This window comes from Thalia democratica, chromosome 3 (genome assembly GCF_965202585.1).
Source record: "Thalia democratica chromosome 3, ktThaDemo2.hap1.1, whole genome shotgun sequence".
Taxonomy (NCBI): Eukaryota; Metazoa; Chordata; class Thaliacea; order Salpida; family Salpidae; genus Thalia; species Thalia democratica.
The window spans coordinates 77,019,790-77,043,729 of NC_139167.1; the positions used below are offsets into that span (position 1 = coordinate 77,019,790).

Genomic DNA, 23,940 nt, shown 5'->3' on the forward strand with positions numbered 1-23,940 from the left:
AGATTTGTTCGATAACAAATAACACTGAAAAAATAATGAAACTTTTTTGGTAAAAACATTTAACAATGTCAACGTTTTTAACTGAGTAACTAAATCTTAGAACTTTTTAATGTTTACAACACTTTTAATATACAAGGATAATTTTTGTACATTTAAAACGCAAAAAAAAGTAAAACTAAATAAATTTGAATCAAAAAATTGTACATATAGCACAAACGTAAGTACAAACATTTACATATTTAAATCAATGACACATACTTATTTTTAAAAGGCAAGAATTAAACAAGTATAAGTATATAAACTAGAACTATTTTAGATATGGATACTTGATACATAATTGTAAAGATTTAAATTCAAAACTATTTAGTTAAAAGATTTTAACTTTTTATGTTATATATAATAAAACTATAATTAAAATCAATAGAAACTTAAAGTCTTAAGTAAATTAGTATTATTTTTTTTAAACATTATCACAGATAAATAATCTATACTACTTATTTATAAAATTTACTTTCAAACGTGTACTTTTTTGAAGGTACTTTTAATAAGCTGAAAGAAATTAAAAATATGTATCTATAATCATTTATTTTTTTCGTCCAATAAAACTAATAAAGATTAAAAATCGCTTTCATCGAGCAACTCAAGGTAGTTTTCTTTCGAAATAAGTTGAACTAGTGGCTTGAACTGGTATTGAAAGTATATGCCGTCGTTGCAAATAGCAGTTACCAAATTACTTGCCGTGAAAAACACCTGTTTGTATTATAGAAGTTTTGAGTTTAGATGTCTCTTTGGTTGTAAACTTAAAAAGTTGAGTTTTTTTTTAAAGCAAATCGGTCCACAGCAAATATCTACTTTAAAACATTAAGATTGCAAAGGCTGTAGGAGGTTATTTAAAAGTGCATTGTATTATTTATGAGTAAGTCCTTTGAATTTATTCTGTTTGTATCATACAAGTTTTAAATTAAATGTCTCTTTGGTTTGGTTGTAAAGTTAAAAAGTTAAGTTTTTTTAAATAAAACTGGTCCTACAGCAAATATTTACTCTAAAACATTAAGGTTGCAAGTGTTGTAAGAGGTTATTTAAAAGTGTACTTTATTGTTTTATAAGTAAGTGCTTTGAATTTTTTTTTGATAAGTAGGGTTTATGTTTTAAACTATTAGTTTACTTAATAAGAATTGAAAATAATCGTAAAATAAATTTAAATTAATTCAAAGCGAAGGAGGTTTTATAAATCTCGCCGTTTTATAATTTGTTTTTATTGGACTTCATTCTAGTAAAGAAATAGAAATTAAGTTTGACTTATCAACACTTAAAACGTTTTCGAAATACAAAGTTAGTCATTGCTGAAAGTTAGTTCAAATTATGTGTTTACAAGTACATTATTCTAGTTTAGTAACATTAAATGGTATTTTTGTATGAAATGTATGAATCAGAATTTAGACCACTGGTTAAGTTAGCAAAAGTAGGGCATGAAGCAAGGCGTGAAAAATAAGCGAAGTTGAGAAACAAAAACAGATCAAGAATGTAAAATACTTAGAATTTACATACTTAATTTTAAAATATTATTTAAAAAAAGTTCTATACATCTTAAAAATAGTACATTTACAATATATGTGTACAACTTAATGGTAAAAAGTACTTTTTAAAATTTAAAAGACTCTGAGGAAATCAAAAATAATAAAATATTAATACCTGTGCACAAGTGTCACCGTGCACTTTGAATGTTAATTCACTTCTGACTCCGTCTTTTAACAACCTGCTAGCTCCTACCCGGCCTGGTAAGATGAAATAAATTTATTATAATTTTGTAACAAAAGAATTTTATTTTGTTAAAACGCAATTTTGATCTTTTGATTATATATAGTCTCTGATAATACTACATTGTTGTTATGCAACAATTTCTCTCATTAACTAACTAAAATTTGAATTTTTGATTTTCGTGTAATACTATTTACTTTAATTTAATGCTTTCAAACAGAACTATCAAAAAGCTAAGCACTACAGCAATTTAATTATAATAACATATAATAGTCAACTTACCAGATTTTGTTGCTTTTGACCTCCCTATTTCGAACAAATGCACAGTTTCCTATAAAAAAATAACAATAACAATTATTTTGTATCATGAAAATATTTTCAATTATTATGATACATATAACAAGTTTCTATAAAGTTTTATAAATTAAGAACAAAAATAAAGAATTTGTTTCACACAGTACTATTATCAAACTTTCTAATCAACTTACATTTCATACATTAAATAACTTTTGTCTGAAAACTTTCAAGAATTTTCTACTTTACTATCAATAAAAATCTTAGACTATTATTTTTTACAACTTTCATAAGCATAAACATTTGTAACAGTTACATTCAAAATACTCTAATGTTATCGCTAGTTTAGTGTGTAGGTAAATTTGAATGGTCTATCCTAAAACTTCTTTAATAAATTTTATGTACCAATTAATTGCTAATAACAAAACTTTTTTCATTTAAACGGTTTATTGAGCAATGCTTTCAAAATTTAACTAATTTCCTTGTCAAAACAAAATAAATACTCACAAAAACTAATTAATCAAACACAATACGAGTAAACTAAAGAAGCAATCAATATAAAACTAATCAAATTAATCATAAAAACTCAAATAGATAATTAGAAAAAATGGACTATTTAAAAATGTTAATTGTAATTCTAGATCCTTTATCAGGACCTAGATGTTGATTAAGTTTAGGTTTAAGTTTTTTAATCATAATAGCCTCTACTGCAAGTAAAATATTTCTATTTTTACAAAATTTAATTACCTCAAAACAATTAAAAATATCATTATGATTCTGACAGATTCTACATTGTTCTATATGTGAAAAAACTGCGCTATTTGTAGGTTTTGTATGTTCTTTAATTCTGACGAACAGTTGTCGCTCCGTTTCTCCAATATATTGGGTATCCAGGTCACCTGGACATTGAAACTTATAAACGATGCAATTTCTGTAGAGTTTGTTGATCTTTTCTTTCAGTGAAAAATAGTTTCCAACTTTAGATGTTCTGAAAGCTACTTTGATGTTGATTCCAATTGTTTCCAAATTTTTTGTTATATTTTTGCTGAATTTTTCTGAAACCTTTTTTATATAACGAACTGTTAAATACTGTTGTTTAGGAATTTGTGGCTCATCTTCTAATTTTTGAAGTTTTTCTATTTCATTGTTTATGAAGTTAATCGGATAACCGTTTCTCAAAAGAAGATTCTTTATTCTATTTGTTTCTAGGTTCTGTAGTTCTTCTTGTCTCGATACAGATTTTATTAAGGGGGGTAATATGATTAGTAAAGTAGATTAGTACAACAATCAAAACAACACTTATATTTTATTTACATAAACTAAACAACACAAAGATACAATTACATCACTCTATACGAGAATTAAAGTCAAACACACATTAAAAAACATTAGTTCTTAAATCTAACGTGTTTAAAATGCATTTTAACTTAAAGCACACTGATAACTGCCGAATGCTCTGCCGAAACTGCTACTGCTACTGCGAGTAAATGAAAGTCAAATTCCGTTTTATAAGCACTAAAAAAAATGTAACTCCTAACAATAAAAAATCTTTGTTTTTTCAAAACTGGAAGCACGTCACGAAATCTGCGTAAAACAGTTTACAACATCCGCTTTTAAATAAATTTGGAAAAGCTTGTTTTGAGAATAATTTAAAATGTTTTGGAAAAGCTTTTATTGTTACAAAAAATAACATATTTATGCACGAGCTTTAAAATATTAAAATGAAATGTTAGTTTCATTACATTCTGACACTAATCTTTTGTTTCTGATGAACAATTGTCTAATCAAGTTTTGTTCCATGATTTCGGGGTACAAGAGTGAAAATTTAATAGAACATCTGTGTTTGATGGTTTCTTGTAAATTGAGGTAGTAAATTTGTTCTCTTCCAGCTTAACACTTATGTCAAGAAAAGGAAGTTTACCTGATGTACATGTTTCCATTGTGAAAACAAGATCTTGATGTAGAGTATTTAATTTTTGATTGAATTCTTTAATAAATATACTCTTGTTAGCAATATAAATATAAAACAACTTTATACAAATATTTTGTTAAACTTAATGAAAAATATTAACTTAAAAAGGGTAAAAAAAAAATAAAAAAAATGTAAAAAAGAAAACTAAATAAAAGTATATTATGCTAGGTGCAAAACTAAAAATTTGACAAATATCTCAAAAACCGAATCATTAGCAACAAGCAGTTTAGAAGAATCCTTGCTGATTAACAAAGAACTTATGTGAAGTTTTATAAGTTACAAAATAATTGATAGATACTTTTATGAACACAGCACTTTATATATACTCTGTACAACGTATATGTAACTGTATAAAAAAGTTATTTGAATATCAGTATTATTCCCAGCCTTATCACTGGCAACGAGCAATTTAGACGAGTCCCTAACTAAAACTAACTAAGAAGAGTATTAGTAACAAAATGATTAACTAGAAACTTTTGTAAACACACAACTTTTCATATGTACTGTACAAAAACAAATACCATTGTAATATCATACTACAAAATACCTTATTGTGGCAACGAGCAGCTTGGAGGAGTCCCTGCTGAAACTAAATAAACTAAGAAGAGTTTTATTGGTTACAAAATAAGTGATAGATACTTTTATGTACATAGAACTTTTCATAGGTACTGTACACTGTACACAATAATAACAAAAACAAACAAAAATACCATACTATACATACCTTATCGCTGGCAACGAGCAATTTAGACAAGTCCCTACTAAAAATAAATAAGAAGTTTTTTTAGTTCACTTAAGAAAATGGACTTAGAAGAGTTTTATTAGTAACAAAATGGTTAACTAGAAACTTTTATAAACACACCACGTTTCATATGTACTGTACACTGTAAAAGTTACTTTAACAAAAACAAATAAAAAAATTGTTAGAATATCAGTATTATTTCGCAACCTTATCGCTGGCAACGAGCAGTTTGGAGGAGTCCCTGCTGAAGCTCATGGAGCTGATGTGGGCCTGATCCAGTCCCCTCCTCACCTCGTGCACCAGCACCTTCCTGCCAACATCGAACACTCTGACTAAAGTTCCTTGTTGCGACGCCGTTGCTACAAGCTGTAACGAGTGCGACATCTTCGCTGCTACCACCTGTTGTTGTGAATAAATTATGACTAAGTTGGTGCTAGAAAGTTGCAATACATACACAATTGTAAAAATAAGTTTTGTGCTAAACTATTACTAGTTGTAAGGAGTGATACATCTTTCCTGCTACTACCTGTTGTTGTAAGCAAGTAAAGCATAATATTTTTCTTGTTATTGTTAAGTTGGTGCTTGGAAGTTGTAACACATAAACAATTGTAGAAACAACTTTTATGTTAAACTTATGAAATATTTCTAACTTGAATCTAATTTATAATTCGAAGTTCTTTTAATTAATCGTTTAAACCCGTATGAATTATAGCTTCAGCATAAAAAAGAACCTAAATAATATTAAACAATCTATAATACACATACAATCTGACTTATTAACATAAAACAAAACTTATTAATAAAAAGTTTTATCTATACAAGCAGAGTTGCCAAATTTTCTCCAGGTTTTCAAAATTTCCTCCAAGTTTTATAGTACACTTTTGGGTCTATTTTTAGTTTAAATTATATTTAAGGAAAAAAACTGGCGTTAAATAGTATAAAAATATTGAAACGATAATGTAAAGCTACTTAATATGTTTTTTTTTTTAATGATGATAAATTGTGTCAAATCAAAATTTTATTACTTAACATGTGATAGTTGTTCAAAACTTCAGGTTTTTTTTCAAAATTTCTCAAATTCCAGGTTTTTTAGACTAAATTGTCAAAATGCAGGTTACTCGAGGATTCCAGGTTTTTTGGCAACCCTGATTTTATTACTGTTTTAACTAGCTAAATCAAATTTTAATGAGTAATACATCTCTGCGTATAGTACCTATTTAAATATGTACATTGATGTCTACACAGATTATATTCATTTTATTTTTTCAAAAAGCTTTGTTGCTGCTTGATTTAAAAAGTTTTCAGTTGTTTTAAAGTGCAAGTTAATAAGCAAATAAAACTATTATCTTACGAGGAGAATTGTATAAAAAGATGATTCTAGTGATAGTCATTAGTTTTTTAATAGTAGAAACTTTAACAACCACTTTAGTGAGTGTATTATAATTATTCATAAAATTTGGCGACATGTTTTTAAACATACTCAAATGTGTCAAGTTTTTTTTCATTTTCAGCTGATATTAAAATTCAAAACGTTAACACCTTACTTTAATTTACCTTGACAAACAAAAATAGCTTGAAAAAAAAGCTTAATAAATTAAACAATCTAAAAAAAAACCTGACCCTAAGGTGGCTTGGAAATAAAAAAGGAAATAATTAAAACAAAGTTGAACCATTACTTAACAAAGTACTAATAAATTTTAGCTTGGTATTTCATCATTATAAACTACACTACCCTTTGTAAAAACTTTGAAAACATTATTTAATTAGTAATCAAAACTGTCAAAGAAAATATACATATTTTACTTGACAAAGAAGTTTTTAATTTAATTAAAAGATACTGCATTTGTTTTGATCATTTCAAACAATTCAAATTTTTCTAAATTTAACAATTTAAAAGTTTTGAGACTTTTAAACAGTAAATTATGCTTTAAAGTTTAGTTAAAGTTTTTAAATCTTTACATATTTTTACAATGTATATACAACGAAAAATACAAACCTGGCTCTGATGTGCCTTTATGCTGAGTGGAGCCCTGGAACTGTCAGGTTTCAGTTGAGAAACGTCCATTATCTGTATGTAGCCCGTTTGATTGGCAAGTGTGCACATGTAAGTTCTGCTACCCAGTTGTACCAGGTCAATTACTCCTATTGGAATGTAGGTTTTTAAAAATGTTTAATAAAAGTAAGATGTTAGTTAAAAAACTTTATTATAGCTAGGAAGTATGTCTATCTAACGAAGCCTATAAAAATCTTCAACTAAATTATTTTTATTACATGATGAAGAATAATATTTTTATATAAAACTTTTATGGTTCAAATGATCAAAGCTAAAGTATTACTACAAAGTTCTGTTAAATTTCTGTATAAGACAAAGATATTTATCATAACATACGTACTCTTTCAAAAGTTTTATAAATTTGTAAAATTTTTTAAACACCACGTATAAACATAAAAAAATCGATAACTTTAACCTGGTTTCTTCTAAAAATTTATAAAGTTAAACTAATCAAGATGTTCTAAAGAATAATGACTTAACTAAGCAGCAAGAAACAAGAAAATAAATGTTATCATTTAATTATTATTTCCACCAACCTTTTAGATTAAGGGACGTCGGATTACGTTATTTTTTTTTACTCAATAGTATTATCTTTAGAATGTTATCTATTTAATAAAATAAAAATATCTTTATTTCATATTACAGAAGTATCAACAGCAATTTTTGAGAAAATTAAACATTTCTAGTGATTTTATTTTAGTTTAGCTAAAACTCAGTTAATTTCAATAAGTAGTACAACAAACCTTTCGGATTGGGGGAAGTCCGACATTCGTACAACTTGGTGCACGGGTTGCTGGGAAAATCGAACACGTACACGCTCCTCGTCGTCGTGGCAACCAGTTTGTCACGTGACAGCTTGACGTTTGTGACGTCATTGTTGAACGTGAGCTGGCACACGAAGTCACCCACGTGATCGTCCCAAATCATTATCTGTGAAATTTTTAGTATTTATTTTCTTTATGATTAGTTTAACATTTTCTTTAATATTTAACTTTGTACACAGTATTATAAGTGACATTTTAGTTTTAACTAACATTTAAGGGCATATGGGGGTCCACCTTTAATTTTACAAATTGATCTTATTTTATAGAGTTTTATCTGAGCTGGCAGACATTTTGATTTTTTTGAAAAATAAAATTAACTTTTTAGATATGAGCGATCAAAGTCGGTGACCTCAATAGGTTCCTAATGGAAGGCGCAAACTAAAAACGCAAAAAAAAAGACCACTTCCTTAAAAATCTATCTCCTCCTTCAGTTTTTAAGCAATCTTCTTCAAATTTTTATAGAGATTGAATGCAGGATTTTTTTATATTTTTTGAATTAATATTTTTATAAAAAAAAAACTTCTATTATTTTTTTATTAATCTAAAATCTTTATTTTTAAATATTTTACAAACAGCAACATTCAAAGTCTTTTAAACTATAAAAGGAACGTTTCCTGAAAGTTTGAGGTCTCTAGCTAAAAAAATGAAGGAAAAGATAGATTTTTAGTGGTCTTTTAAACTTCAGAGAAAATTGAATTCGAAAAATTTGTGGTGCATACGTTTGTATCTGAAACTTTTTATAAAAATTACAATATCTTATAAGTTAAATAAGATTTTTTAATTCTATAAAAACTGGCTTGTAGTTTGTACTTCAAGCTTTCATATATAATCAAATTTTATTTTAAGTAAAATAAATGTTGGACCCCCCCTGCACACTTAACATGTTGTTTATCTATTTTGTTTTGTTCATATTCTTAACATATTATGGTAGTTTAAAAATTGTTCTAATAAGCTTGAAAATAATTATTTATGTGATGCTTAAAAGAAAATCAAATCGATTTTATTTTTAGTTTTTTAAATTTATAAAAGTTACATCCCAAGTGTTTAAAAATTTGATTCAAAAAACTAGGTAAACTTATAAAAACTAAATTATTAAACTTTATAAAAGAACAAACCACACCAATATCAATTTAATCTAAGAATTCTTTTTTTGATTACAATCATAAGGTTACAAACCTTAAATTTTATTTAACTAATTTTATTTGTAAAAGTATCTTAATATAGTTAAGGTTATAGGGGGGATAAACACCTTTTTTGAAATTTGATCTTATTTTATATAGTTTTTACTAAGCTACAAAATGCGTTTTAAAGATTTAAAAAATTCAAAATATTTTTGAGATATAGCCGGTCAAAGTTAGAGGCAACAATAGGGTCCTTACAGGAGGCGCAAACTAAAATGGCAAATAACTAGAAATCACTAAAAATCTATCTTCTCCTACGTTTTTTGAGATAATAACATCAAATTTTAAGGAAATATCACTTGATATATTTAGAAAATTCTGTCAAAACAAAACTTTAAAAAATAATAAATTAATAAGTTTTTAACAAAAAACAAAAAAAAACAGTTTTTTTTTTATTTGTTTAAAATTTTAATTATTTAATTTTTTTTTTAATTCCTTCCAAAAGAATTTTCTAAATATATCAAGTGATATTTCCTTAAAATTTGAGGTTATTATCTCAAAAAACGTAGGAGAAGATATATTTTTAGTGATTTCTAGTTATTTGCCATTTTAGTTTGCGCCTCCTGTAAGAATCATATTGTTGCCTCTGACTTTGACCGGCTATATCTCAAAAATCATTTTAAATTTTTCAAATCTGTAAAACGCATTTTGTAGCTTAGTAAAAATTAAATATAATATAATCAAATTTCAAAAAAAAGGTGTTTACCCCCCTAAATCCTTAATGAACTTATAAAAAATTTATATTTATATACTTTCCAACAAAGATTAAAGTTAAAAGTTAGTTTTCAGAACTATTTTGTCTAACTTGTTATGAAGGTAGTTAATAATATTTTTGAATAATATAAACAGAATAGCTCTTTAGCTTTATTAAAGATAATTTTAATTGTTAAACTTGCATATAAAGTTTTATATAACTTTGAATAATTTTATACAAAGCTGCCGAATATAATAGAAATCAATGTAAATAGCTATTATGAACTTAAGGCCATAGGGTGAGAGTCCAAATTATTTTTAAAACTAAACTTTGCTTTTCTAAGTTAATACTATAAAATACCTTAGATATATATAAAAGTTCAACTATTCTTTGAGATATAATCAGTTTTTCAATTTGTTTCTTATACAATAATATAAAAATAATTAATTTCCTATTTTCTCAAAATTTTGAAAAAGTTACTAACAATCTTTATACTCCTTTATTTTTGAAGCAATTTGATCAAGTTTTTAGAATATATTCTTTTAAATATTACTTAAACTTTAAATAAGCAGTTTTTTGATTAATTAATTATATAGTTAATGATAAGTTTTTATAATTTGATTTTTGTTTATTTTAGTTTTAATAATAAATTAGTAAGATATATAAATATTTGTTTCCTACAAGCTTTTAGTAGTTTATAAAAATTAAACATTAATAATCAAAAACAACGGCACTAAAATTGTAAAAATTAAAAGAATTTTAGTAAAATACTATATTTTTGTCATTTGATTTTGGGTCTTACATTAAAAACTTATACACCCTCTTTTTTGATCCCTTATATCTCAAAAGACACTATAACAAAGTTGTAGAATTTAAAATTATTGTAAAAACAACTGGTAAATTATTTTCAAAAAAATAAAAAAAAATTAACAAATTAAAAAAATTATTATAACTCCTTATGGCCTTTTACCGAAAAAAGATACAAATTATAACAAACAAACAAACAAAAATTCAAACATAACTTACATACATTTTAATTAACAACTTATTTAAAAAAATAAAATGAGTTACAAAATATATAAGCATTTGAAAAACTAACTTTTATACTACTTTAAAGGTTAAGTTGAAGTGAGACTTTTTATCAAATTAATATAATCTAAAAATTCTATACTATAAAGGTTGTGTAATTAAAATTTCAATATATTGGATTATTCATCAATTAATGACAGATTAGTTGATTAAATAAAAATTATAAATTACACAGTTAAAACAATTAATAAAACATCTAAATTCTAAATTGTACAAACGATTTACAATGGCAAGCGATTTTATATTAAACTACAACTGCTTTACTACAACTGTTATACATATTATTGGCACTTTTTTAATTATTAGTTTCTTAATTTTAGCAGTTAAATAATAGTAAAATTAATGGATCACCACTAAACTAGTTATTTACAATAAAAATAAAATACAAATCAAGCAAAGATATAAAAATCAACAGAATATGAACTCATAAAAATTTTCATCATAAATATGCTCAACTAAATATTAAGTTTTAAAAAGTATGAACTTTAAAAAAACAAAAATTCAAAGTTTGTAAGAAAGTTATGTCATTATAAAAGATAAAACAAAACTTTTACAAAATAAAAAAGTGTTTTATACAAAAGGTTCACCTTAAAGATTATGCAACATAAAAAAAGCCAAAAGAAAGATCTTGCTTTCCACAAATTGGTAAAAAGTAAAGAACATAAAAAAAATAAAAATTCAAAGTTTGTAAGAAAGTTATATTATAATAGATGATAATACAAAACTTATACAAAATAAAAAAGTTTCCTAAACAAATTTTTCACCTTATAGATTTCGCAACATAAAAAAGCCAAAAGAAAAATGTTGCTTATTTTCTACAAATTGGTCTCAATTATTAGATTTTTACTACAGCGACCATATAATTTTTACACCTTAACTAAAGAAAAATAATGTTTAGGATGTAAAAAATATTATTTATAAAAGACAAGAACTTAGAAACTTTCGAACCAACAACTTAAATAAAAAACAAGTTTTCTAATTTTAAAACTAATCACTTTAAGAATTTTTATTAAATTACCTAAAAGTTGATTTTATGAGCGTTGATAAACTACTAAATTTTTAAATATATTAAAGTCTTGGCACAAAAAGTTGTTCCAAAATCTGAAAATAAAAAAGTTGTGAAATTTTAAAGTTATGTAAAAAAAATTTTTATTCCATACTTAAAGCTTTCTTGTAAAAGTAATATAAACAATTGAGAAAAACATGACATGTAAAATTCCCTAAGTAGGTCAGGAAAGCTATTAACTAAAAACAAAATAAAATATTTGAGTTTTCTTGCAAATACCAAAACTTGTCTCAACAACAGTCTTAGTTTGTAATGTCTTAATAAAAGTCTTAAATTTTTTTGGAAATCAAGTACCAAACAAGACTTTTTTTAAAACAACTTCATTTATATGGTTTCTTTAAGCAAATTTTGTCAAATCTAGCATTTTAATTAAAAAAACAGTACAAAAATAAACAAGTATTATATATTAAAATAATATTCCATTTATAGTATTTTTTAAACAGAAATAAAATAACTATAAAACTTCATAAAACTACCTTTCCTTTCAATAAAAACAAAAAAACCTTTAAAGTTTGTAGAATTACAACAGCACAAATTATAAGTATTAGCAAATGATGAAGAAAATTAAAAGGTTCAATAAATAAGCTATCAACCAAAGTCATTTACAAATGTTAACATTTATAAAAACTAGTACTTAATTCATAGTTATTATACAATAACCATATCAGCTCTATTTTGCAAAAAAAAAATACTGTTTTATTTTTATAACCTACATATAATTTTAATGAGTCTGATTTTTTTCACCACAAAACACTACATAGAGTTTTAAAAACTAAGTATAGATAAAATTAAATGCATGGCTTAAGTACAATCAAGCTAATTGTTTCACAATAAACCACAACAAATTTCACAAATATAAACATTTCTATCATTTTCATATCACATCCATAAAATGTATCTATCAGTGTTATATTTACAGCTTACAAACATGATGAGCCAGAAAACTTTTTTTTTAAACAAACCACTAACAATAATAAAAAACTTAAGTGGCATAAGGTAAAATTTTCTATTAAAACACATGTAACACTTAAGACCTTTTTTTTGCTCTTCGTCTGCAACTCCCGAATATCTAGTGTAAGTATTATTATGATCTCATGGCCTCCCTTGGGTCAACTTTGGGAATCCCTATAATAGATGATTATACAATTTTATACAAAATAAGAAAGTTTTTTTATTTCAAGTTGTCACCTTATAGATTTTACAACATAAAAAAGCCAAAAGAAAGATCTTGTTTGTTTTTCACAAGTTAGTGTCACTTGCTAGAATTTTACTGCAGCCACCAAATAATTTTTACAAATTAAATAAAGAAAAGCAATGTTTAGGATACAAAAAATATTTATCTATTAAAAACAAGAGCTTTGAAACTTTTGAAAACTCAATTTAAATAAAATACAAGTTTTCTAACTTCATCACTGAGAGATTTCAAGATATTTTCTTTTTTTTTTTTTATCTAATTACATTTTAAATTGATTTTATGAGCGCCACTAAACTAATAAATTTTCTAAAATATTTAAGTCTTGGCACAAAAAGTTGTTCCAAAATCTGACAATAAAAAGGTTGTGAAATTTTAAAGTTATGTAAAAAAATATTTTATTCCATACTTAAAGCTTTCTTGTAAAAGTAATATAAACATTTGAGAAAAACATGCCATGTAAAATTCCCTAAGTAGGTCAGGAAAAACCATTAACTAAAAACAAAATAAAATATTTGAGTTTTCTTGCAAATACCGAAATTTGTCTCAACAACAGTCTTAGTTTGTTATGTCTTAATAAAAGTCTTAATTTTTTTTGTAAATCAAGTACCAAACAAGACTTTTTTTTAAAACAACTTCATTTATATGGTTTCTTTAAACAAATTTTGTCAAATCTAGCATTTTAATCAAAACAACATTACAAAAATAAACAATATTGTATATTAAAATAATATTCCAATTATAGTATTTTTTAAATAGAAATGAAATAACCATAAAACTTCATAAAATTACATTTCCTTTTAATAAAAACAAAAAAACTATTAATTTGTAGAATTACAACAGCACAAATTATAAGTATTAGCAACTGATGAATAAAATTAAAAGGTTCAAGAAATTAAGCTATCAACCAAAGTCATTTAAAAATGATAACACTTATAAAAACTAGTTTTTAATTCATAGTTATTATACAATAACCATATCAGCTCTATTTTGCAAAAAAAAAACTGTTTTTTTTTATAATCTACATACATGCCTGATGAGTCTGATTTTTTTCACTACAAAGCACTAGCAAAGAGTTTTAAAAACTAGGTATAGATAAAATTAAATGCATGGCTCAAGTATAATCATATCAAAACAAATCAACTATTTTACAATAAATCACAACTACTTGAACAATTATAAACATTGCTATCATTTTCATATCACAGCCATAAAATGTATCTATCAGTGTTATATTTACAGCTTACAAACATAATGAGTCAGAAAAAATTTATTTTTTTACAAAACAAACCACTTCCAATAACAAAAAAGGGTAAAATATTCTATTAAAATACATGAAACAAACCTGGTGTGGACCCCACTTGGGTCTGTTCCCACCACTGAGCATGGCAATCAAGTTGGTCCTGTGAAGCATGAAAGCTTTTGACAGACTCCCGACTACTTCAGCTTCCAGCCTCATCATTTCTCTTAATGGGTCGGTGTTGTAAACCCGCAACCCGTCATCAGATGCGCACAAGAAGCAGGATGAGTCAGCGTTTGTTTGTATGAAGTTGGCTTGCTTTGACATGTTAGTTATGATCTGAAAACAGGGTTTTATGACTCAAGGTTTAAAAACTACATTGAAAGCTAAATTTGCTTGTATTGACATTGTTTTATTAAACTGATAATATAGTGAGTTATTTTTTTATTTGTTGATAAAAATTCGCTGTGTAAAGAAAAGAGAGTTTGCTTTACTATTTATATGAATAAAACTGGTGGATACAAAGTTTCCTTACCTTGACATGTTAAACTGAAGTTTTAATATAGGGTTTTGTAGTTTATGTTTAAATATTTCTAAGAAATAATTTACTTAGCTTTTATTTAATTGTAGTTATAATAAAGATTAAGAGATTGATTTCAGTGTTAATATGTGCCATGAAACAAAGTTAGCTTGCTTTTATAAGTTAGTTATGTTAAAATAGAATTAAAAGATATGGTTTAAAGAAATTGAGAAAAACAGTCTAATCGAATGCTAAATAGAGATTTCTTATTTTCAGATATCAACTTAAAAGAAACATTAATTTATATCAACAAATTTAAATTCTCTGTAATCAAGTTTGATTTTAATATAAAGTTAATGAAATAATAGTTAGCAATTTTATATATGTCTAACAAAATTTTCAGGGGGCCCACTGGTTTATAAGAAAATATTAAAATTTGAGGTTTTCTGAATTTATTCTAGGTTTTTAGAAGTACACATATTCCGGTTCTTTTAACTATTTTAAACTTTGTTAACTTGTATAATAACATTAAAAAAATACTGTAAGGCTACTTTATTTAAACAAAAAAATTATGATGACAAAATATTTTATTTTTATGATAGAATTTTGTGTCAAATTGAATTTACATTACTTTACATGTAAAAACTGTTTAAAATTCAAGGGTTTTTCCAGGATTCCAGGTTTAGTGGTCACCTTGAAACTTTGCTCTTTTAACCTGCTTGTTTTTACATTGATGAGTTTTAAAATAAACTAAGATGTGATCAAAATAAGTATAAAGAACTTATTCTGTTGCAACTCTTTATGGCAAAAATGAAGTCTGAGTGATCAGAAATTAGCTTAAATTACATAAAGTAAATAAATTTACTAAACTTTATTATACATAGTTTTAGTAAAAACTTATTTATTTGTTTCAAATTTGTTAAACTTGATTTCTCTTAGGTTCCATTTTTCTAAGCATAAAAAATAAATTTTGAGATTTCTTTGTATAAACAACTTAAACTTTGCAGAAATTTTGTTTAATGTGATAACAAAATGAATTAATTTTGTTACTGTTCAACTTTTATATTTTTTAATTTATGACTTTTTTAATTTTACTCAGGGTTGTCACTTATTCTTCAAAACTTTCTCATAGGATTGTTTTTTATCTTTCAGGTTTTTTAAACAATTAGCTTATTCGTTTTTTTTATTAAAAATCTTATTCAAAGTGAAAAAATTGTTTTCCAAAATTCCCATAAAAAACATAAATTTAAACACATTTTAAACAAACAATAATTTATTTTTCAATACTTAAATGTAAATTATTTATTATAACTAAATTTATATAGATTACAATTTAGTATGGTGTTTAGCTTGACCTTCACAAGATATTTTTGGTAATTATCTTAGATGATGTCCCACCATTATTAACCTGAAATTATATTACATTTGATGTATTTTTTAGCCATAACTTTAGGCTAAAAATCAATGTTTTAGCCTAATATGTTACTTGGTTTTAAACAAGCTATAAAAACATATAGTAAAAATTATTTTATTTATTATCAACTAAAATAAATTATTGATCTTATTTTACAATATTTTAATCAATATAAATTTGTGTATTTATAAAATAATCCTTTTATATTGTAGTGCAAAAACAATTATATATTTAAGGGCATAGGGGGGTTCTTTCTTTCACATTTTATCTTGTTTTATAGAGTTTTAACTAAGCTACAAGTTGCTTTTTAGATACTTTAAAAACTCAAAATAATTTTGAAATATTACTGGTCAAAGTCAGAGAAACAAAAGGTTCCTTATGAGAGGTGCAAACTAAAACAGCAAATAACTAATAATCACTAAAAATCTATTTTCTCCTAGGTTTTTGAGATAACTACCTCAAACTTTTATGAAAATGTTCTGTGAAATATTTTGAAAATTTTGTCAGACCAAATTCAAAAAGAATTAGAAATAAAAGTTTTATGTAAAAGAAACAAAAAAAAAAGGTCTAGTTTGTATATTTTTTTATTATTAAATATTTTTAAATTAGAAAAAAAGTTATTAAATAGTGCAAGGAACATTTCCTAAAAGTTTGAGTTATTTATCTCCAAAAACATAAGAACAAACAGATTTTTAGTAAAATAGTCTTTTTATACCATTTTGTTTTGTGCCTCCAATAAGGAACTTATTATTGCCTCTAACATTGACCTTCTTTATCTCAAAAATAATTTTGAAACTTTAAAATCTGTAAAAAGCATTTTGTAGCTTAGTTAAAACTCTAAAAAAAAATCAAATTGTGAAAAAAGTGTTTACCCTCCTATGCCCTCAAGTTTTATTAGTTTATGGTAAATAAGAATAATTCAATGTTGTAATTCAATAATTTAATAAAAGATTTAGAAAATATAAATTTTCAGTCTAAAATTGTAGTCAAAAATACATTGAATATAATATAATTTCAGCTTGATGTTTGTGCAACATCATCCAATGTAACTACCTATTTTTTGTGGAGTAATGAGTAACAACTTATGTTTCTTTACCTTAAAAAATAACAAATACAAATAATAAAATACTTAACAAATATTCATAAAGCTTTATAGCAGTTGTAATAAGCATCAAACAAAGTTACAAATGGTCAAGGTATTTAAGTCACATGGCATATTTGTACTAAAGTTTCACTATTGTACATCAGATATACATTAAGTGTTTGTTTTGTTTTTAATCATACCAAAGTTACTACAGGGGAATTTATTGTTTTTAACTATAATGGAGGTGTAAAGAAATTAATTTTGAACTTCAGGGACGAAGACATACTAAAATTATAAAATTCAAAAAGGAGGAGCAAGTAAAAATCAATATAACTATATAAAACTGTTAGTTTTTGTTTTCTTTTATATAATGATTTATAAAAAACTTAATTTTTTGCTTTCTTTAAAGTAACAAAAGTTTTTTGATAACCTAAATAAAAATTTAATAAGTTATAACATTTTTGTATAATATTAATAGTTAACTCACATAGTTAGTTTTTTATCTATATTTTACTACATTTGTTTAACATGTGAGTATTCTTTTTAGTAGAAATTTTCTCTGTTTTGCGGTTCATAAAACTTGAAGTTTTAAACTTGTAGCAAGTTGTGCACGTAATTCCCAACAGTCGGTAAATCTTAGCTTAGAGGTCAAGTTTGATCTTTTAAGCAAATATTTTAGGTTTACGAAATTCTATATAGCTAGAAAAAAAACCATGTACAGGCAGTAAATCAGTATTGTTTAAGATAAATCTCAATTTTGGTTTGTAACTATATTTACTTACCTACCATAAATCTTGTAAAAATATTATGTAGCTAATTTTTTCAATTAAGTTTCATTGATTTCGTTTTAGGCTATGTTTAAGAATATTTTTAGTAAAACTAAGCAAGCTAGATCTTAATGTCTCCTTATTTAATTTATGTTAATATGTTATTTTTAATGAAAAAATCTTTAATAATATTGAATATTAACTCTAACAACATTATCAACTGAGTAAAAAAGAATAAACTCATTATTTAATAAAATTGTAATTTCTCCAGTAGATCCAAGTTGAGAACTTTAAATGTTAGTATAAAAAAAAACAATCATAAATTAACGAATTTATATAAAAGTTATCAGCTAAAAATCATGAAAAGTCAACTAGAGAAACTGTAGTTTTTATGATTTGGTGTGTTTGCAAAGGGTGTGCAGAAATTTAGCAATCTATAGTCCTTTGTAATGTAATGTATGTTTTACCTAATTAAGGCTTTATATATTAAAACTTAATTTTTCCTTAATTTCATACTAAGCATTTATAAAATGGTTATCAAAAAAATTCATGCAACAACATAATATTTTTTTAGCTTTTAAGCTGTATTCTTAAGTAATTCACAGATTTAAAAACTCATTCAGTAAACGAACTTTTAAGTGATAGTTCTTAGTAATACTAAAAGTTTTAAGCTTTCAGCTATTAAATTTTAAGGTCATTCTAAGCTGAAAAAATTGATGAGTCTGCAGAAAAGATTTTTTATTGATTTTTTATTCTAGTTTTCAAATTTTTTAATGTTATGGCCATGTGGGTTAGGGATAAAAGTATAAACATATGAATAAAAAAAAGCATTTTTAAGTTAATTAAGCTTTTGTTTGAGCTTTTTTCAGCCTAAATGACCTTAAGTATATTTTCATTTCCAACTGTTTATTTACTTTAAGCATCAAAGCTCTTTCAATTATTCAAACTGAATAAAACTATATAATTTGTAATTAAGCATTACAAACAGTTTCTTTTTTATACCGACAGCTTTATAATTACATCAAAATAAAGAATAAGATATTATAATCAATTTATTTCGAAATTTTTAGTATATTATTCTACTTTGCTTTAAAATAGCCAATATTGAAAATATAAACAAGAAATATTCTACAAGAAATCTTTTGTACTTTATTAAATAAAAACCAAAAAAAAATCTTAACTAAACAGTGTCAAGTCATCTATTAACTATTATATTTTTCTTATGAAAAAGTATATAAAAATAAATATTTTAGTATAAATTCACATTACTGCTGTATTCTCTAAACTAATTTTTTGCCAGAATAATTTAATCATTAAGATTTAAATAAAATTTACTGTTTTTATACTTTTAGTTTCTATTAAAAAAATAGGTTGTTTTACAAATGTATATTATATAAAGCAGTGCTTCTGAACCTTTTTTTAATGGCGGAACCCTTTTCCAAAGTTCAACTTTTCCGCGGAACCCCTAATTTAATTTTACATAAAATGTTTAATATAATATTTCCTGCAAAAAACAAAATAATTTCAGAGAAAAACGAACTTTTTAGCAAAACTATATAATTGTTAGAAATCATACCAATTGTAATAGTATTAAGTCGAGTCAAACTCAAAGTGCGACAGAGGCAATAGATATTTTATGATTCTAAAATAAATAAACTAAAACAAACATGATTAATCGCTACGTCATAAAAATCTTTCCTTGCATAATAAAAACAAAATGAGAGCTACAAACAATAACGAAATGAACATGACGCTAATTGAATTCACAGACTACTGTAATAAACGGGTAAGATGCCTAACGAAAAATAAATAAAAAACATTTAGTGCGAAACTTGAACTTGTCTCTTAGCAACAAGCATGTCAATGCGCGGCTGGATTTTGGATAGACTGAGACGGAGACAGGCAGATAAGGTTGGAGTCAGCATACAGTTTATTTGCTTCGTTTTAATGTTTGTTACATGCGAAAAGCCGGACTCGCAAAGATAAGTGGTGGTGAATGGTAAAAGAAATTTTACTGCACGCTTTACTAAGACTAAGCAGATCAATGAATGCTTTAATTATATGTGTTTTCCATTTTATGTGTTCCATTTTTTTTGAAGTTTTATGATTTATATTTTTTTTTCCTCAAATTTCTTTTTTAAATTTCGAAAGGCTTCGCGGAACCCCTGAGAGGCGTCGCGGAACCCTAGGATTCCGCGGAACCCCATTTCAGAAGCACTGATATAAAGCACACTGTAAAAAAATATTTTGTTTATAACGGTTATTTAATTAGCCTTTTTGACCTATATAGTTGATTTGTGTTCATAAATAGTTCATTTACGATAAACTTCTCCTTGTTTTTTTGTAGTTATATTATTTCAATTTAAATTTTGATAAAATTTATTTATCCATAACTAACAAGTACTACTAAATGTTTTACAAATAGACTCTATAAGTATTTAAGAGAATTTGATTATTTACAACACATAAACTAAGGTCCGAGGTTAAATTTTATAGTTTTAAACCTCTTTACCGGCATGTAAAAGTATTGCAGCGAAAATTTGCTTATTTAAAAGAATAAAAAGTTTAAATAGTGTATTTAATTGAACAACACCTCTTAAAATTTGTTAGTTTTTTTGTTAAAATTTGCAAAAAAAAAAACAGTCACTTCAAACTTTAATAAAGCTTAACTTTAAACTAAAAATTAAGCGCATAAATAACTGGAGTTTTTTATACATTAAGAAGCTAAAGAAATTAGTTTGTTGGTCAAATAATAATTTTTTGATAAAAACGGTTTTAATACTTAATAAGTACTTTAAAAACTATACAGCTATCAGTTGAAAAGCTCAAATAATTCATAAGTTCCGAAAACGTTTCATTTTTAAGGAGTAAATTCTGGTTAGTAAAATAATTACCTTTTAATTCATATTTTGGTCTAAATAGAAATAATTGAGGTATAAGAAATGCTAGATGGATCAAATTATTGCCTGTTTTACAACTTTTCTTGGTATATCCTTTATTTATATTCATTAATATTAAATAAAATAATGTACAAGGAGTAAATTAATGTCATTTATTAACATCACACTACATAGCAAAAGGGACGTTATCACAGAAAAATGTATATCAATTAAGCAAAACGTTTTACACGAACATTTATAAAATAACACAACAAGTAGTCAAGCATAATTCATTAACACTAAGAAAAAATCTAAACTTCTTTGTCTTTTCTTTTAACAACTGCTTGCAAAGCTTTCAAACTTTCAATGAGTTCATACAAACTGAACTGGTAAGCTTCGAAGAACGAAGTCTCTTGTGAAATTGTCAGCGAATCGACAGCTTCATCCAAATACATCAAAATCCCCTCAATTGAAGACGAGTTTGCCTTGGCTAGACACGAAAACACCTTGTTAATCTTCCCGCATGCTTTGCCCAAATATTGGAGACATTCTATAACTTTGTTTTTTTGGTAATAATACGCTGCGTCCCATTCTGAAATTATCTGAAACAGTTGGCTATTACGCAAGTCATCTACGAACAAATTAGAATACCTTTCGGCGTCATTATCTTGAATGAAATTGGACAGAACTTTTTCACATAGATCTTTTAACTTTAAAAGTAGGTCATCATTAGTAAAGTGTTTGCCATACAATTCACCGTAGGCATCGGAAAAGCACCTGCCTATGCTTTCAAAGCGACGTGATAGAGCATCACAATCTTGTTCACTGAATTTTGGGTTTATTTTGTCCAGGAGACTGCCTGTTTCTTCGTCTTGACTGGTTTGTGGCTTGGTACCGGACACGGGCTCGCTTGTTTTGTCGACGTTTTCGTCTTGATTGCTTTGTGGCTTGGTACCGGACACGGACTTGCTTATTTTGTCGACGTTTTCGTCTTGATTGCTTTGTGGCTTGGTACCGGACACGGACTTGCTTGTTTTGTCGACGTTTTCGTCTTGATTGGTTTGTGGCTTGGTACCGGACACGGACTTGCTTATTTTGTCGACGTTTTCGTCTTGATTGGTTTGTGGCTTGGTACCGGACACGGACTTGCTTATTTTGTCGACGTTTTCGTCTTGACTGGTTTGTGGCTTGGTACCGGACACGGACTTGCTTGTTTTGTCGACGTTTTCGTCTTGATTGGTTTGTGGCTTGGTACCGGACACGGACTTGCTTACTTTGTCGACGTTTTCGTCTTGACTGGTTTGTGGCTTGGTACCGGACACGGACTTGCTTATTTTGTCGACGTTTTCTTCCTGACTAGTTTGTGGCTTGGTACTGGGCACGGACTTGTCTGTTTTGTCGTTGCTTTCTTATTCATTTATATGTTGCTTGATAGTGTCCAGGAGACTGCTTGCATTTTCGAAGAATATGAAAATAAAGAGTGCAAAGACTGAAGCAAGATCAAACCATCCCAGTTCAATATTCAATTTGAAGAGAGCCATGAAATTAAAAATATTTTACAATACTGTTCAACATCAATACATAAGTTATTATATTTATATAAGTAGAAAATTATGAGTATGTGATTATAATACATATTTTCAAATGTTAGAACACTTTAGAATAGTTCCTTAACTTTACTTTTTTTTTTAACTCAACAATGAGATTATAAACTATTTACATAATTTGAAACTTTATCATAATAATAAATAAAGTTTTTTATATTTTAAGGGATAATAGATAAAGAATTCTACCTAAAGCCTATAGAGCTAATTAAAAAATAGAAATTTGATAAGTAGTATTTAGAAAACAGTTTTTTTATAATAATAATAACAAAAAAAAAAAGAATGTAATTTAAGCAAACCACTATAAGTTGTATTAAGATAATTTAAGTTAATTAAACTAACAATTGAACATATTTTAAAATTAGTGTTGATAGTAATTTAATACACATATTAAGCGTACTGTTTATATATAGTATATTTCTAAAATTCTAAAGCTCTGCAAAAAGTAATAACACTTAAATACATTTTAGTTTACAAATGATCGCTGCAATAATTAGTTCAAGTTAGTTTAGATTTAGTTAAGTTTCAATTGCAACGATTTTGCTTTAAAAACAAACTTACACTTGGTTAGGTATTGTATAGCGTACACCATAACAATTCTGTCATTTTATTGTTTTTTTTTAAATTTTCTTTGGTGTTTGGATAATTTATCAAAAAAAAAAAAAAGGAATCTTCAAACTGATAGTTACTTAAATAAACTAAACTTAAAAAGAAATTTTATGCGTTGCTTCATTTTAATAATGTGTATTTTTTTAATCTTTAAGTCAACTTATTTTGATCAAGTAGATTTAACTATTTGAAAACATGGTAAGTTTTATTACTGACTAGTTTCTATTTTCATTTTCTTTGCACAGTTTGAGTTAAAAAGCGAATAGTAAATAATGTTTTGTGTCTGAGCACTTTAAAGTTTGTGCAGTTAAAAACCAGTCTTAAAAATGTATTTTAGTGTTTTGTAAAATGATTCCCTTAACTTTATTCGAAATTTTTAAAAACATAATTTACATAAATACTACATCAACTTACAATGTTATTCAGTTATAATTAAAGTACGATGTTTAAGTTTATACTACTTTAAGTAAATGAAAAAGTTCGCAATTATTAGATAGAATTTATTGCTGAATGTTTTTCGGTTGTAGAACTTAAAAATGTATAAACCAATTTTTTGTTTAATGCTTTTAAAGCTAACAATAGTTTAGTTCAGGATTCGGCAGCCTTTATTACGTCATTTGCTGCACTCTTATTAAAAGTTTTCCGTGGGTTGAACTAGTTTTAAAATGATTGTAGTACGTAGTACACATTTTATACAAGAAAGGTGATAAAATAAACAATAACAGCAATAGTAAAGAATAATTATATAACTCAGAGTCTAATATTTCTATATTAAACAAGTAACTTTTACTTTGAAAGCCATATTTGGTTTGCGGACTGCAGTTTGCTGACTTCAGGTTTAGTTAGTTGGCAGCCAAATTTACTGTTTATAATACAGTTGGCATAAAGGTAGAAATTTGAACAAAGCTTGTATGTTATATGACGTTTAAGAATATGAAAACTAAGCTCTGTTTTAAAA

General features: G+C 25.7%; 1 protein-coding gene across 1 annotated transcript; it reads right to left on the bottom strand.

Annotated features, from left to right (window-relative positions):
* Positions 1 to 557: 557 nt before the first annotated feature.
* On the bottom strand, positions 558 to 14,440 carry LOC145831798 (WD repeat domain phosphoinositide-interacting protein 4-like). Its single transcript, XM_082939139.1, has 7 exons — positions 14,211 to 14,440; positions 7,563 to 7,749; positions 6,763 to 6,908; positions 4,974 to 5,165; positions 2,041 to 2,089; positions 1,693 to 1,775; positions 558 to 750 (listed from the first exon to the last, which is right to left on the bottom strand). Exons 1-7 carry the CDS (start codon positions 14,430 to 14,432, stop codon positions 616 to 618), a joined length of 1,014 nt encoding a protein of 337 aa, XP_082795265.1. The 5' UTR covers positions 14,433 to 14,440; the 3' UTR covers positions 558 to 615.
* Between the last annotated feature and the right edge of the window lie 9,500 nt (positions 14,441 to 23,940).